Source organism: Diadema setosum, chromosome 6 (assembly GCF_964275005.1).
Source record: "Diadema setosum chromosome 6, eeDiaSeto1, whole genome shotgun sequence".
Taxonomy (NCBI): Eukaryota; Metazoa; Echinodermata; class Echinoidea; order Diadematoida; family Diadematidae; genus Diadema; species Diadema setosum.
The window spans coordinates 11,101,329-11,116,123 of NC_092690.1; the positions used below are offsets into that span (position 1 = coordinate 11,101,329).

Sequence of the window (14,795 nt, forward strand, 5' to 3'; positions counted from 1 at the left end):
CCCATCACCATATCATTACACTGAACAACACCAGATGCACCCCTCATTACACAATTATGTCTTCAAGTAAGCAAAATACAAACTTAAGGAGAATTCAGTCAAGACATATACACAGACTGTGCTGTGGGTTATCAAAATTTGTGTCCTTTAAGTACTGACTTGCGAATATCAGAGAAAAAAAAGGACAACTTTGAATATCAATTTTAGCAACAACCAATACCAAGATTATGTGGTAAGACACTGTATGAATGGAGTTTTCTAGCTTTGTCAGTAAAGGGCAGAGGATATCTGATGAGAGTGGAAGGGAAACATGAATTAGGCAGTCAATAAAAGCTTACCTTCCGGACAGTAGTGGCTGGTGCTACAGTTGGTGGCCTCGCTGAGGGAGTGTAATCCTGTTGTGCAGTACAGACCGGCCGGGCACCGCTTGTTGGTGGTCATGTCGGCATACGACGTTGTTGCGTTGTCGCAGTAGTAACCCGCCTCGCATGTCTCGCAGCTGCTCTTCCCCGGTTTGGAGAACATACTGGTGCCGCAAGGATAAGGGTTCACCGTCTGCGCCGTGCAGTAGGAACCTCCAGTGCACTCCAGGCAGTTGTCCTGGTACTGCGCCGGTGAACCGTAGAGGGTACCGTTCACATCAACACCGTCAGGCATGTAGGTACCAGCAGGGCAGTCGACTGGATTGACGGCACCGTACTCGCAGAAATGACCTGAGGTGAACATGAGAAATTCAAGATTTTAATGCATGAATACACTGCCGGCCAGTTTTCTGGGCAATGAACTCCATTTTCTTCCCATCATCATCGTCACTATCATTACAATCATTATCACTATCATCATCATTATCATCATCATCATTATTATCATCATCATCATCATCATCATCATCATCATCATTATCATCATCATCATATCATCATCATCATCATGGTCATTGTCATTACAATCACTATCACCATCATCATCATCACCATCATGACAGTCATTATGATCATCATCCTCATTAATTATTTCAATTTGTACTATCCCCCTCTTTTCATCACTGCAATCTTTATTACAAAGAGAACTATCACATTTTGTTTTATTACAACATCACATTGTCATAATCATGGTACAGTATTCATAACATTAGCAGCATCAAAATAACAATGCCAAACCTAATTCATTACGTGAAGTCATCCAGCTGCAAAGTGTTTTTATTGTAACAGGTTGTTTTTAGGTTTGTTTGGGACACTTAATCCCTCAGTATTTGATGGATAAACATAAGTAGATAGCAAACAATCACATGGTAAATAGATGTCACAGTCTTCATTTTTGACCTGTAATTTCCTGTGTGTTGTTTGATCATTATATTGTGTGACTGGTATGTTCCACTTCTTTGAAACTGATGACAAAATGGCGTTTTTTACAAATAGTAGTGCTACATTGAATGTTATATCATCATCGTCACCAGTTGCATCCATTGTCATGACAACCATCATTATGACAACCATCATCACCCATTAGTCCTCACCCTGAGTGCAGTCTTGACACTGCGACACATTGACGCGCTGGGTGTGAGGGTTGTACGTCCCGTTGGGGCAGCCGTACTGCTCGGCGTACTCCGTCCCCTCGGGGCAGTAGAACCCAGGAGGACAGACGTCGGTGTCTGTCGGTTCTCCACCTAGGAGAAAGAGGAAAACAAATGAAGAGTTTTGTCACAAAACAAGTTAACTCCATTCTTGTTTAAGTTGAGATAATTGCGACTACTGCTGCAAAATAAACTAAGTGAAAAAAAATTAACTGTATTTGTTTTTTAAATCATCATAGCAAATTTAAGAATATTCCCTAATTTGCTACAAGTGACATACATGCATCACTGGAAAGGTTTTATTTCATGCTATCAGATGATGGACTTACTTTCAAATGCTTATAAATGGCGCCTAGCCTATTTGGCCATGAAACTAATATTCATCATTTACAAGGTTGTGGAACCAGTCTCAAATTGGCAACGTGCCATGTTGCCCGTGAAATTTATAAATACAGTCTAAATAACACCTTTGCATGAACCCAATTGACCACTATATGAGGAAAACATTTGATTTATTGATATTAATAATTTGATGATATGGCCGATAATTTTATAAATCAAATCATACTTTCAATATGCATCTTGGCAATTGCTACAACTTTGCTGGACAGCAAAGGCTCATGCTATAACAAAAGAATGATTCAAAGAATTTGTCCTTTGTCTGCCTTACTCTGCTTGCTTGCCTTATGCTTGCCTTTACTACTCCATTCTGCCAGGTCTTTGCTGCATTACTATCGTCATAATGGATGTTCACATGAAGGCTACAAATCAGGAGAAGATCTCGAAGGGGGGAGAGACTTACCCAGACAGTAGTAGCCAGGGGTGCAGGGGGTGCACTGGTCAGCTCGCGACAGGTTGGACAGGGGAGAGAAGGTTCCGGCCAGGCAGGGGTAGCGGTCAGGGCTGGGCGTCTGCAGAGGGCAGTAGTAACCCGGCCTGCAGGGCTGGGGTGGGTTGACCGTCTCACCTGTTGGTCAAGCAAAGAGTGAGCCATTGTTGGCAGAGGTAGGCTTACATACAGGATAGACAGAGAGGACATGATTTATTTCCTTAAGCCATAAGTCCTGGGGTAATTCTGCTGGAAAGCTGATCATCAATTCATCATTGAACTAGCAACTCTCTATTTTACTGTGTGCTAAGGTTAGGCTGATATTCATTAAATTGGCCCACAATCAGAAAATAATGTCCCAACTGAAGTGAAACACAAACTTTGATATTGTATAACGTGTTGCTAATTCAAAAATCTATTCATGCATTTATGAATGAGGAAGGCTCTTGAAAATTTTACTCCCCAAAACACATGATATTTGAAGGACAGAGGGCATAATGATAGATGCCACTTTACCAATGAATCCTCTTGCTTCCCATAATACAATCAACATTTCCATCGCACAAGTTTTCTATCTCTCAATCATATTACCTGTCCATAGCACACTATGGCAATCACTCCATCACAAGGCTATTAACAGAATGGGTCAGAGAGGTCAGAGGTCAGAAGTCAAAGGTCAAACCTGTAGCCCAGTCACAGTAGTAGCCCTCCCAGCAGGGGTCACACTCCTCGGGTGCCGTCAGGCTCGTTGACCCTGTGTACGTTCCCGGAGCACAGGGGTACTGGTCATTGGTGATGGTTCCATTCGGACAGTAGTAACCTGTTACAGAAATAAACAGAACAGGAATTCAGTGTTCACCCCATTGAGGACTAGCTGATTTTGCTGTGACACGTTTCCCTGAGTATACATGGTACAATGTACTAGTCTTCCATGGGTTAAAGGTAGGGGATACCTTTTACAGACCTCCCAAAATGCAGCAAAACATTAAATATGAACCTCAGGGGATTTGTTTAGGCCACTGCTGAGAAATTTGGAAGTCAACAGTTATCTACAATTTGAATAATGCACAAAACTCAACTACTCAGTAGTTCTGTGTGTCAGCCACACTTCAGCCATTTTGTTGCAGTCTTCTGTATTTTTTTAATCTATAAACACAAATCCAAAAGTATAAGAGCTGATGTAATAACATATAGAGTGTGTGGCAAGAATGTATATAGAAATGTTTATAAGTTTTGATGAACTTTCTTCACAAAATATACATGATGGACACACATGCAGTGCATGGGTCTGCAAAGGTAGCCTAGTAATGTACTGGAATTTACGGTGAGCCCCGAAAAAAATTCAATTCAAAATCTAACGGTCAATAAAAATGTACTAAATGTTACCTTCCACTTTCAATACTTGATGGGAGTTTCTAAAATGATACTCTCTTCAACATACCACTGTATTTATACAACTCTTCACTTAAGGCATGCAAATGGGATTCCCTACCTTTAACATCTGGCATTGAAATGCGCTGAATCAGGAATATTTGGTAGAAAGCATAATGTACATTGTAGGTGCAAACAGAACAAAGTATGTCTTGACTGTGAATCAGGAATTGAGTTTTCAGTAAAGTGCAGATTTTCATTTGACTGTACAGACCCATTAGTGAGGAAACACAAAGCTATGGGAAGACGTAGATATATTCGGGAGTTCCTGTAACAAATTGTGTGCAGCTTTATCACTGACCTCTATGTAAACTAAGTATATAAGCAACCAAAGAATCTTGACTGCACATAATTATTAGCTGATGGACAATTCTGTCCTAGCAGGCCTGCACAGTTGTGGTTTTCAAATGTACCCCAGTGGGTAGCAAATGAAGATCAATTCGATCGGACCAACCTTCTCTCCCCACGCTACTGGGTCTGTGAAACATTATTTGTGGTATTTAGACCACTTAACAGCTAGATGCTGTTCCATACACTGGAATCCAACCTGCAGCTAAGTGTACAACTTATTTACAGTCACACACGGCCAGGTCATAAAACGGATTTGATCAGAGTGAAAATGAGCCGGATTAGTTCCAGCGAGGGTAATTCATGCTACAGTCACTCATGGCCAGATTTTGAACCTGGTCCATTAGGAATTAAAAACGTTCTCGACCCGGTTTGAGCCGTAGAGACCTGTATTGAATCGATATTGCATCGAACCGTATAAAAATCCACTTTAATTAATCCTTTTCGACCCCTATTGACCCGTGTCAACCCGCTTCGACCCGTACTGAACCCAGATGTAAACCTTGTCATCATCCGTTGCATGAAGGCAATGTGGTAAACGGCAAGGGTCCATATGGTTTTACGCCGCGGGTTGCAGCGGGTTGGTGCGAGTCAATGCGGTTCAAACCGGGTCAATTCGGATATTAATATGGAATTGAAATCCGTGAGAAAATTTCGAACATGACCAACAAATTTTCACCACTACATCATAGCCCCTGGAATCCATCAGGAATTGACAAGGGTAACCATGCGGGTAAATGCGGATCTCTACGGCTCGAACCGGGTCGATAAGGTTTCAATTCCTCATGGACCCAGTTCGAAATCCGGCCATGTGTAACTGAAGCATTTACATTCAGTCCACATTGCAGCCAGGATACTACAAACTGCCTAACAGAAACCATTATCTAACCAGAAACACATTCAGCTTCCTGTCAAGTACATGTACCCATCCAGATTGGCTGGTCAAAGAGGAGTGTTTGAGATACATCCATCTTGGTCAATGAAAGAAACAAGTGTCACAACGGGACTTGGACCCTCAGTTTCCTCAAAGAAGTCTGGTTAAGTGCTCAAACTCCTGGACCAAAACATTTCTACATAATGTGCAGCATGCTAACACCCTAACCCGACTGTCATGCATACCTTGTGCACAGGGGTGCGAGCTGTTGGTGAGCCCAGGTACAGGGCAGGAGCGACCCTGGTCACACAGCCTGCAGTTGTAGGCGTGGCCAGCACCCTCATCCCCATTGTAGGTGCCAGGTTCGCAGAGGATGGGCGAGGTAGTGGGGGAATTCGCACTGCCAAAGGGGCAGTAAGCCCCGGCAGGACAGGTGATACACATGGTCATGTTCTCAAAACCGATGTCATCACTGTAAGGATATATCAACAGGGCAAGCACAGAGCATAAAGTTATTGGATGTTGGAATGGATGACTCATGAAGGGTACTTGTAGTCCTTCCTTTCTCATGGCATTTCTAAGAGAGCTTATGACATTCATCAAAATTTCATGACACTGACTAGCCTCTAGTGGGTGGGGGGGGGGGGGGACGACATTTATATAATATTGGACGGCCTTGAGATTAATACAAGGAAATATTTTGCTTAGCGAGTCCAATATTTCCTTGTATTAATCGAAAATAGGACATCCAATATTATCATTATTATCCTAAAGAGGATTTAGCAAAGAATATTTTCACTTACCCTTTCTGTTTCCGAGTGCTGTATGGTCTCCTACTTAGCTACTGTACTTGATCCTGACATGGGGTATGGTACACTCTTCAGTGCAAGTTAATCTACTTCATTCTCTGATAAAACAGTGATCTATGTATCCATGGTAGCCGTCATTTTACTGTTAGGCCGAGATCTAGCTAATTTACTCCAGCATTAGATGTTCTTGTATCCGAGATCTGAGACACAATTCACGTCACATCTACTGTAGATCGTGAAAGATCAAATTACTCGTACTGTAGTCCTATGGCCTACTGTACTTAGTATACACATAACGTAACATGCATGCAAATGCAAGCGGCGGTGGCCGGCTACATATATTTGTATATCGCGCACGGGCTATCTAGCAGTAGCACTGAGCAGATCAATCGTCGCCTTCAAAAAAAAAAATGCAACTTGTTTTCATTAAACCTCAATTTAATTTCCTGGTATGAAAGTGATATTTTGAAAAATTGTATGCAAAATAATTTCAACTAATTGATATATGAAATTTGTTTGTATAAACACAGAATTTTAGAAAAAACGATATTTTAGTTAATTCGTGATTGACCAATCATAGACGTTTTTACTTCATATTTCAGGTCATCTTGTATATATCTCAGCCAATCACGGTGCAGTTTATAAAAACTTTGGGGAATCCCCCTCTTGCTGTCCAATATTTGAAATATTGGTCGCCTCGGCAAAAAATATTGGTCGAGTTCAACAAACTTTCTAAGTGGGTCGGAGGTTATGATGTTCGTCAACAAAATAACAAAATATTTGGGCTCTAAAAATCCTCTGTATGGATAATACATGTAATATCAAATATTGCTCTCTATGGGAACTCCACTTCAGTAATTCTACAAATGGCGTCAAGGAGAATCAATATTTGTAGGATCTTTGAATAATCCTCATAATCAGTAACTAATCTAAATACATCTTTGAAAGGAAAGCAAACATTTGAACTGATTGGTGACATGGATCTATGTCAACTGCAGGAACATACATACATTGTGAAATAATCACATGACATTCCATAATAAGACTATTTAAAGCTCTCATAAATTCTCCTGTCGGTGAAACAATAAGAAAACAAACTTATCAGAAAAGGACTGATTGCAATAAATTTTCATCCTTCGATCTTGATGGATGTCAAGGTGTGGAATCTTGATGCTTCCGCTACAAAATAAATGGTAAAACTATTGGACATTGATAAAGCAGGAGGTCAGATCACTCACCCATAGGTTCCTAGCGGACAAGGATTCTGGAAGCCCGAGTATTGTCCAGCCAAACAGTAGAATCCCGCTGGACACGGGGTCCCGTCGGTCGAGCTGCCCTCAGGACAGTAATTTCCAGCCGGACAGGTGATGCAGGCGATAGCCTCTGAGGACTGGTTCATCCGGTCATTGTAAGTACCGCCTGGGGGATTGGAAAAGAATCATAATAATATAGATCTCAACTCGTTTCACTAGCATCATGTTAGATGTCCATAAGATTACTTCATTCTTCTCTGAGCCCTTCAAATACAGTGTATTTAGGTCATTTCAGCTGGTGGTGTAAGTTGCTAATGGAATGGATTTGTGCCAAATTTTAGAGAGTACATTTAGAATTTTCTTGATCCTTCTGCAAAGTACATTTGGGCAATCTTATGATTCTCTATTAAGCCCTTCATACTGATGTCAAATCTATAATCTAACCAAAATTTCCAGTTAAAGATGTTACAAAACATTGGCTTAATTCCTTAACAAATAATGCATTGTGTTAAGAACTTGAGCAGAGGTGTTCCATCATGAATGAATATCCATAAGAAAATCTCCTTAATCCTTTCTGTACCAAGGAACTTTAGATATTGTGTACATCATTATGAGGTTTTTCTTGCCAATCGGCACTCAAAACGCACAAATGGTCAAATAAACATAAAGATAAAGAGAAAAAATCATAGTAGATTATGCTGTCCCCTTACCAGGGCAAGGGAACCTGGTGGCATACGTGGTGCCAGTGGGACAGTAGTGACCGGTTGGACACTGGTTGCTGACGTAGTCTGACATTCCTTCTGTGTCACAGTAGAATCCTGGGGAAGGATCAAATGATAAATGTAATGTCATGAAACAGGAAGAACCTCATTACAACATGACAACGCAATTTCATTCCTTTTTTCGAGACTCCTTGTGTCTGATCTATTTACAACTTCTTGAAAAATGATGAACTACAAAGAGAGGGAAAATGGCAGAAGCAGTGACACTAATTACTGTCTCAAATAGGAATAAAATGATTTAGCAATGAAGAATCAAATTACTTGCCTTTTTCCTTGAAATTAAATTGTGGCCTTGCCAGAAGGAAATCAATCAAATAATTACTAAGAAAGCCATTGAACAAACTGAACAACTGCTCCATTAACGTGGTGTCAAACTTTCCAAATGTGTGTGAACTATACTTCTGAAAATATAAATGTTGACTCTGATAGCTAATACCAATTCAAAAGTTGAGAGACACCAGACACCTCTCGACCCCCTTAACATCTGAATTTCATGGCATTCACAACAAACTCAATTCATATGAAGAGTGCCTGAAATTTACTAGTCATTGCCAAGGGCCCCTTTCAAATGAGAAGTCAAAACTAATTAATTCCATAAACAAACCACGAATAATTCCTCATAAAAATGATTCAGTTCCTTTCCAATTTTCAAACTTATGGTCAGATGTGAAGACCCCTGCAATCCAAAGTGTTAACCCATTGAGGACGAATTGATTTTGCTATGATACACATTTCCCATAGACACCTGCCCGAGTGTACTCGGGGACCAAGGCCCCATTTCATAAAAAATTGATATGATAGCAACTCTTGCTAAAATCACAATTGTCATGGTAATGACCTGATTGGCTGTTGCTATGGGAAGTTGCCATTCCAGCAAGAGTTGCTATCCTAACATCTTTCATGAAATGGGGCCCAGCCTTCAAAAGGTAAAGTAAAAGTTCATACAATGTATGGTGTACTCTCACCTGGTGGGCATGCAAGACACGCCTCTTTCTCAGTCTTGGAGCCATTGTAGGGGTTGTAGGTACCCAGGGGGCACTCATACCGGTCCTTGCCATCACACCAGCCTCCCGGCTCGCAGAGGTCCGCCTCGGGCGTGGCACTGGTGGAGCCCTCATCACAGGTGTAGCCTGCCTGACACTCCCGGCAGTAGAGAGAGCCCTCCGGAGACCACATGCCGGGCGGGCAAACAACCGGAGCTGATACGTAGTGTGAGAGAATCAAACATACAAAAAAATTGTTCTTCAAACAATCTGATTCTCACAACTGTCTACCACACATCTTACATCATCACTTTGACTTCAGAATTTTGCATGTTGACTTCAGAATTTTGAGTGTACAATTGTATGACTAATACCTATAATGGTGAGCTCATAATTTACTTTCCACCAATGTCCTTTATAGTCCTGTCTTGCAACATCAGTTTAATAGATTTTCACCCTAACATAAGGAAAAATAAATGAGCTTTATTTGCAGCCACAAATAAGCTGACAAATGCAACAAACCTTAAATAACTAAGTGATTTTTATTCAGATTCTGACTCTGTAAGTACTTCTACACTAATTCTGTGTTTGTGACATGACATATCTTCATTTAGAATCAAAATAGCCCGAACATACAAATTCATCATCTGATTAAAAAGAAATACCCACTGTAGATCAAAAATGAGCATCCTTTCAGCTCTGTATCCCTCATAATTACAGCAAAAAAGGATAAGCATTTAACAAAAATAAAAAATATCAGATGCGAGAAAACTCACATGTTGGGTCAGAGCACTGGTAGCCGGCCTCACAGATGGTGCAGTTAACCTCATTGAGTCCGCTGTAGTACCCCTGGGGACAGGGGAACTCTGAGCCGTAGATGGTGGGGCAGTAGTAGCCTGGGTTACACTGACTGCACTGTGTCTGACTCCCGAGGGAAAATGTTCCAGCTGCACAAAGCTCTGATGACCTACAGAGAGAAAATACAAAAGAAAATTACTCAGTCTTCATTTTTACATCCTTTTCAAAATTCATTTGAACCCCCTTACCAAAATGAATAAACACAAGTAACAAACAGACTGTGAACAAGTTGTATATCACATATTTCTTAGTAATTCCCCAACATATGACTGCTGTGTGTTTAGGTATTGCGTACATAATACAAAATAAACAGTCAAAACTCTAGTATATTCATGCTTTGCTCAACCGCAACTTGTGAAATTTCCGAAAACCTTCTGGTTTGCAAAAATTACAACCAATGTGAGATTTTTGGTGTATACAGTATTGTGAGTGGATGCTACCTGCAAAACATGACAATGATAAAGAACTCAAAATGCATTTCATGGTATGTAAGTTTAAAAAATTGAAAAAAAATAGAAGGAATAAAATGGCACATTTATTCAGGAAAATTGATTATGAAGTCATGAGTTCCCTTTCCACTGACAACCTCTATGAATTGTCAAAATCAGCCCTAAAGGATGACACATGCGTAAAACATTAAATATATAACCATGTGTTCATATTTTGTTTTTGTTTTTTTAGGGGGTTTTAATAATCAGTAATAGAAAATCTCACAAAAAACATCTGAAATAGACCATTTCATTTCTTTTTGAAGGATTTCCTGTTTTTGGCCCAGTATACTACTCTGTAGGTGTGTTACACAGTAACACTGCTATTGGCAAATTGTCAAACTGAAAACCTCATGTGCCCTGCATGTTCAGTCATAGGTCTTGTCCTCGGCAATGAACTGCTGTAATAATATTGTTATTCGTATTGTGTAGTTACAGTATGTCTTTTAATGTTTTTCTTTGCTGTTTGACTAACTTCAATAAAGTGATGATGTGCACAAATAAGACACCCATGCTACTTACGTAGGCGCTTCAGTCTTGCTGTGACAGGCATAGCCGAGGGGGCAGGCAGTGCAGACGGACGCATTGCCCAGGGAATACGAGCCGTCATCACATGGCCTCTGAACAGCATCGACTGGCACTGGGCAATACCTACATGTGTACAACATGGCAGGAGGGAGCCAAAATACTATGGTCACACATCTCACAAGAGTACATCATTTCGAAATGAAAATGAAGTCAAGGGTTCCTGACATTTCAAATCGTCATTTTACCTCCTTGTCAGAGGTAAAATGACAAACATATTGGGTAAACAGTCACATGTACATGTACATGGTTTGCAGACATACATGTATAACATTATTAACCATATCAGACATCTGAACAGAGTAACTTGAATCCTTTGAAATGAAACTCTTTGAAATTAAATCAAAGATGTGATTACTAATACTAATTGTCAATATTTAAAGTTCCCTCTAGATGTCTGATTTGGTTAAGAATAGTAATATAATGTGCACTATCTGGGCAAGACTAGGGCAGAGAAAAATATCACAAAAGGGATGAGTTGGGTGATGAAAACAAGAATCCAATCAGGTAAAGCAGAGAAGTTTGTAAACAAAAGGGAGAGGAAAGGCCAAATCAAGATTGTGGGTTTTTTTTTCTGTATAAATTTGAAGTAAGCATTGAAAGTTAAATTAAAAACATGACAAGAATATAACCATCAATTTGATGCTTTTACATAAAATGAGATCTAATTCTGAAGGGTATCAAGCACAAAACATTTCCTTACCTTATACAAAGGTAATGCGATGTAATCATGATATTCTGACCAAAGATGACACTAGATGATTGCATACGAAATGCTTGGACACTCAAAAGGATTGTAAACTGAATAACTCATCTTCAGTTCACAAAATATTGTCGCCTGCCTAGTAGAAAGGCCCTAGCTTGAAATTTCACTCAAGAAATCAAATTTTTGTTCATGTCATAATTTGACAGTTATGAAAGCTCTGTCATACAATGCGTTCATAACTTTTTGTGATTTTTACTTTTTGAGCCTGCAGGCCTTAGGGCCCTTTTCCTATGCAGGCGATGGATCTTCAGTGACTTACATTCCAGCCGGACATGCCGAACACTCCGCCTGCTGACCGGTGGAGTACGTCCCGACCACGCACGGCTCCTGGTAGTCCATGTCAGTGCTGGGGCAGGCAAAGCCAGGTGGACACACCAGGCAAGCCACGCTCCCGCTGGTGCTATATTCGCCCGCCTCGCAGGCTCGCATGTCCGAGCCGTCGGTGTTGGGGCACTCGAACCCGGCCTGGCAGCTGACACAGATTGTCGCGTTGGTGTAGGAGTAGGTCCCAGGAAAACAGTCGATCTCTGAGTTTGATCTGCCCAACAAAAAACAATAAAAATCATAATATTGCGTCATTTAACCCTTTATATGGCAATTAGGTTCTTAGTTCATCAACGCTCTTCTACAAGCATTAAATACGCAAGAGATTTTTAAGCAGAGGAGCGAGGTTTGAGGTGTGAATTTCATTCAATTTGTCTCCCTCTACAAATGAAATGTGTAAGATCGCAACTGCTGATGTATAATTTAACAAACATGACGGAAAAAAAGGAACCTGGGGGTGTTTCATAAAGCTGTTCTTAAAGTTACGAATGACTTAAGAATGGCTGGTGATGAGTTCTTGTGCTGAATTATTGAAATTCTGATAAGTAGAGCACATCAAAACGTGTTCCAATTGTTCTTAAGTCGTTCATAACTTTAAGAACAGCTTTATGAAACACCCCCCACGGGACTCAAACCAATCATCTACAGCTCTTCAGGCAGCGACACTACCTCACACTGCAAGCATCACGCAATTGCTTAAAAATCTATCGCTTAAGTGCAGCAATATGCCTCAGTCCAACTGAAAGGTCTTAGCAACACAGTAGGGAGTGGGGGATTACGTGATCTCTATTCATGGACGATTAGTTTCCACACTTCTGTGCAAATCAGCAAAGAAAGCACTCCAGTGCACGAGTCAATCAGCCTCTGCCATACTTACGTTGTGTCTGTGCAGTACTTTCCAGATGTACAGGGCGTGCACTCGGTGGCCTTTCCCGTGGCGTACCACCCAGGGGCGCACTCCTCCTTTCCAGCCGATGTCTTATCCGGGCAGGCGTAACCCGGAGGGCAGTCTGTGCAGGTCGTTGACCCCGCCTGGCTGTACTGGCCTGGATATGGTAAAGACAGAACAAGGATCTTTCTGGTTCAAACACTGCAAAGGCGTTTGTTACCTTGGGTACCCTCTTTAACCTTTATGTGCTCTGGGTGCCGATTGGCAGAGGAAATCCCTGGAGGAGAAAGGGTTAATTAAAATTCCACAGTACTTCAAGGTGGACCCTGCCACCAACCACCATTACCCAAGCCTTCATTGTCTGATTCCTAAGATGGGACACCTTGAATGTACAAACCAAGCCAGGATTTGAACCCTAAACCTTCCGTTTCAGGCCAGCACCCTGGATTTCACATTATTTTCATTTCTTTTTCTGATTATGGCATCAGTATGCCTTAATTCATCAAACTAAGGTGTGATGAGCATGTTCTGAATATGTCCCCCTCTATAGCCCACCTCTAATGTCATTCATTTTACAGGGAGTATCGTCACAAAAATCAAAACAGGATGTAAAACATAATTTCAATTCTCACCATTATCACAGGGTTGAGGTGCTTGGGTGGCATCCGCACACGAGTAACCTGCATCACATTGTCGGCAGTAGGTGCTCAGAGGAGCGTCGGCATACCAGCCGCTGTTACAAGCTACTGGAGCTGCATTTGTGACGTTACACTGAAAACCTGCAAAGAATTTTTGTTTCAGAGAGAAAATGATTAAAAGCATAGTTTCATCAAGTTAAACTCATGAATCAATCCACCAACATAGCACAAATACATGTACATACAAATGAAAACAACAAGTATATGTGACCCGCTACAACAAAATGATCCTAAAGTCGGGCGAGGTCGATTATTTGAAAATTGCATGATATAATCCCCTAATCTTTCTGCTTTAAATTGATATATAACACATTTTATAAAAATAATCGGCTGCGGAGATATCGATGTTTAAAAGAGAGCATGTCGAGACGTCTGGAAAATCACTGTTTCGAGAAAAGCGCCCTAAAAGTCTTCCTTTCGACGCAATCGCGATCAAGGGACACGCAAGTCAGTGTTCACCTCTGGACAATAGAAGGTAAGCCCTAGCAACTCCCGAAGAGTTCATTCAAGCACATCAGCATCAGCGGTCTCCTCACCAACCAATCAGTGACCAGGATGTGAGAAGCGGCTGAGCATAGTGCATCCCGCCCACACGCACCAGTCGACTGGGCAGTGTGCGAGCTTCACGCTTCGGTTAGCAGCAAGCAGCAAACTGACCAATGAGATCACTCTGGTCGTTGTTAGGGGCGGAACCTGTCTGTGGCGCTCAATCCAAATTTTCGAACCAGTCTCTGCTTCGTTGAAATGCCAAAAAACATGGCTCAGAAAAACGCTATTTTTTGGTCTTTCCTTTGATCGTTTTGCTTCAAAATTTCGACAGATGATAGAAGATATGTTAGACTCCAATAATATATCAAAATCAGAAAATCGTAAGTTTTGACCAATTTTAATGCTCTGACTTCAAACTCGATTTTCACGGCTTCGACCGTGCGCGACTTTAGGACCTTTTTGTTGTAGCGGGTCACATATATAACAACTAAATTTCTTAACAAATAGCATTCAAAACATTATGAAAATAGCATATTGTTGACACAGAAACACACTGTAATGTGAACATGCACAATACAAAATGCATCCACAGTTACATTATGTTTCTATTCTCAAATCACACAAAATGTGATTAATTGGGATTAATTCCAAGATTTTTGCACATGTCTTTAAACTCAGAAATTTATCAAACATAGTGCCATGAAGCAGTGAAAGAAAATTTATCAGTCCTTCATGCATGGAGCTTCTCATGACCACTTGATTGCCAAGAATTGATAACATAAGGGCTTATGATGAAAACTACCATAATCTTGAAGG

At 40.9% G+C, this 14,795-nt stretch overlaps 1 protein-coding gene across 1 annotated transcript in view; it reads right to left on the bottom strand.

Annotated features, from left to right (window-relative positions):
- Positions 1 to 12,588, bottom strand: part of LOC140229524 (uncharacterized) — a 153,999-nt gene extending 141,411 nt beyond the window's left edge. Inside the window, 12 exon segments of the mRNA XM_072309772.1 lie at positions 339 to 713; positions 1,517 to 1,666; positions 2,376 to 2,540; positions 3,085 to 3,222; positions 5,301 to 5,527; positions 7,103 to 7,283; positions 7,828 to 7,935; positions 8,865 to 9,098; positions 9,659 to 9,849; positions 10,751 to 10,879; positions 11,839 to 12,117; positions 12,578 to 12,588. Of these exon segments, the coding sequence (XP_072165873.1) occupies positions 339 to 713; positions 1,517 to 1,666; positions 2,376 to 2,540; positions 3,085 to 3,222; positions 5,301 to 5,527; positions 7,103 to 7,283; positions 7,828 to 7,935; positions 8,865 to 9,098; positions 9,659 to 9,849; positions 10,751 to 10,879; positions 11,839 to 12,117; positions 12,578 to 12,588 (2,188 nt within the window).
- Between the last annotated feature and the right edge of the window lie 2,207 nt (positions 12,589 to 14,795).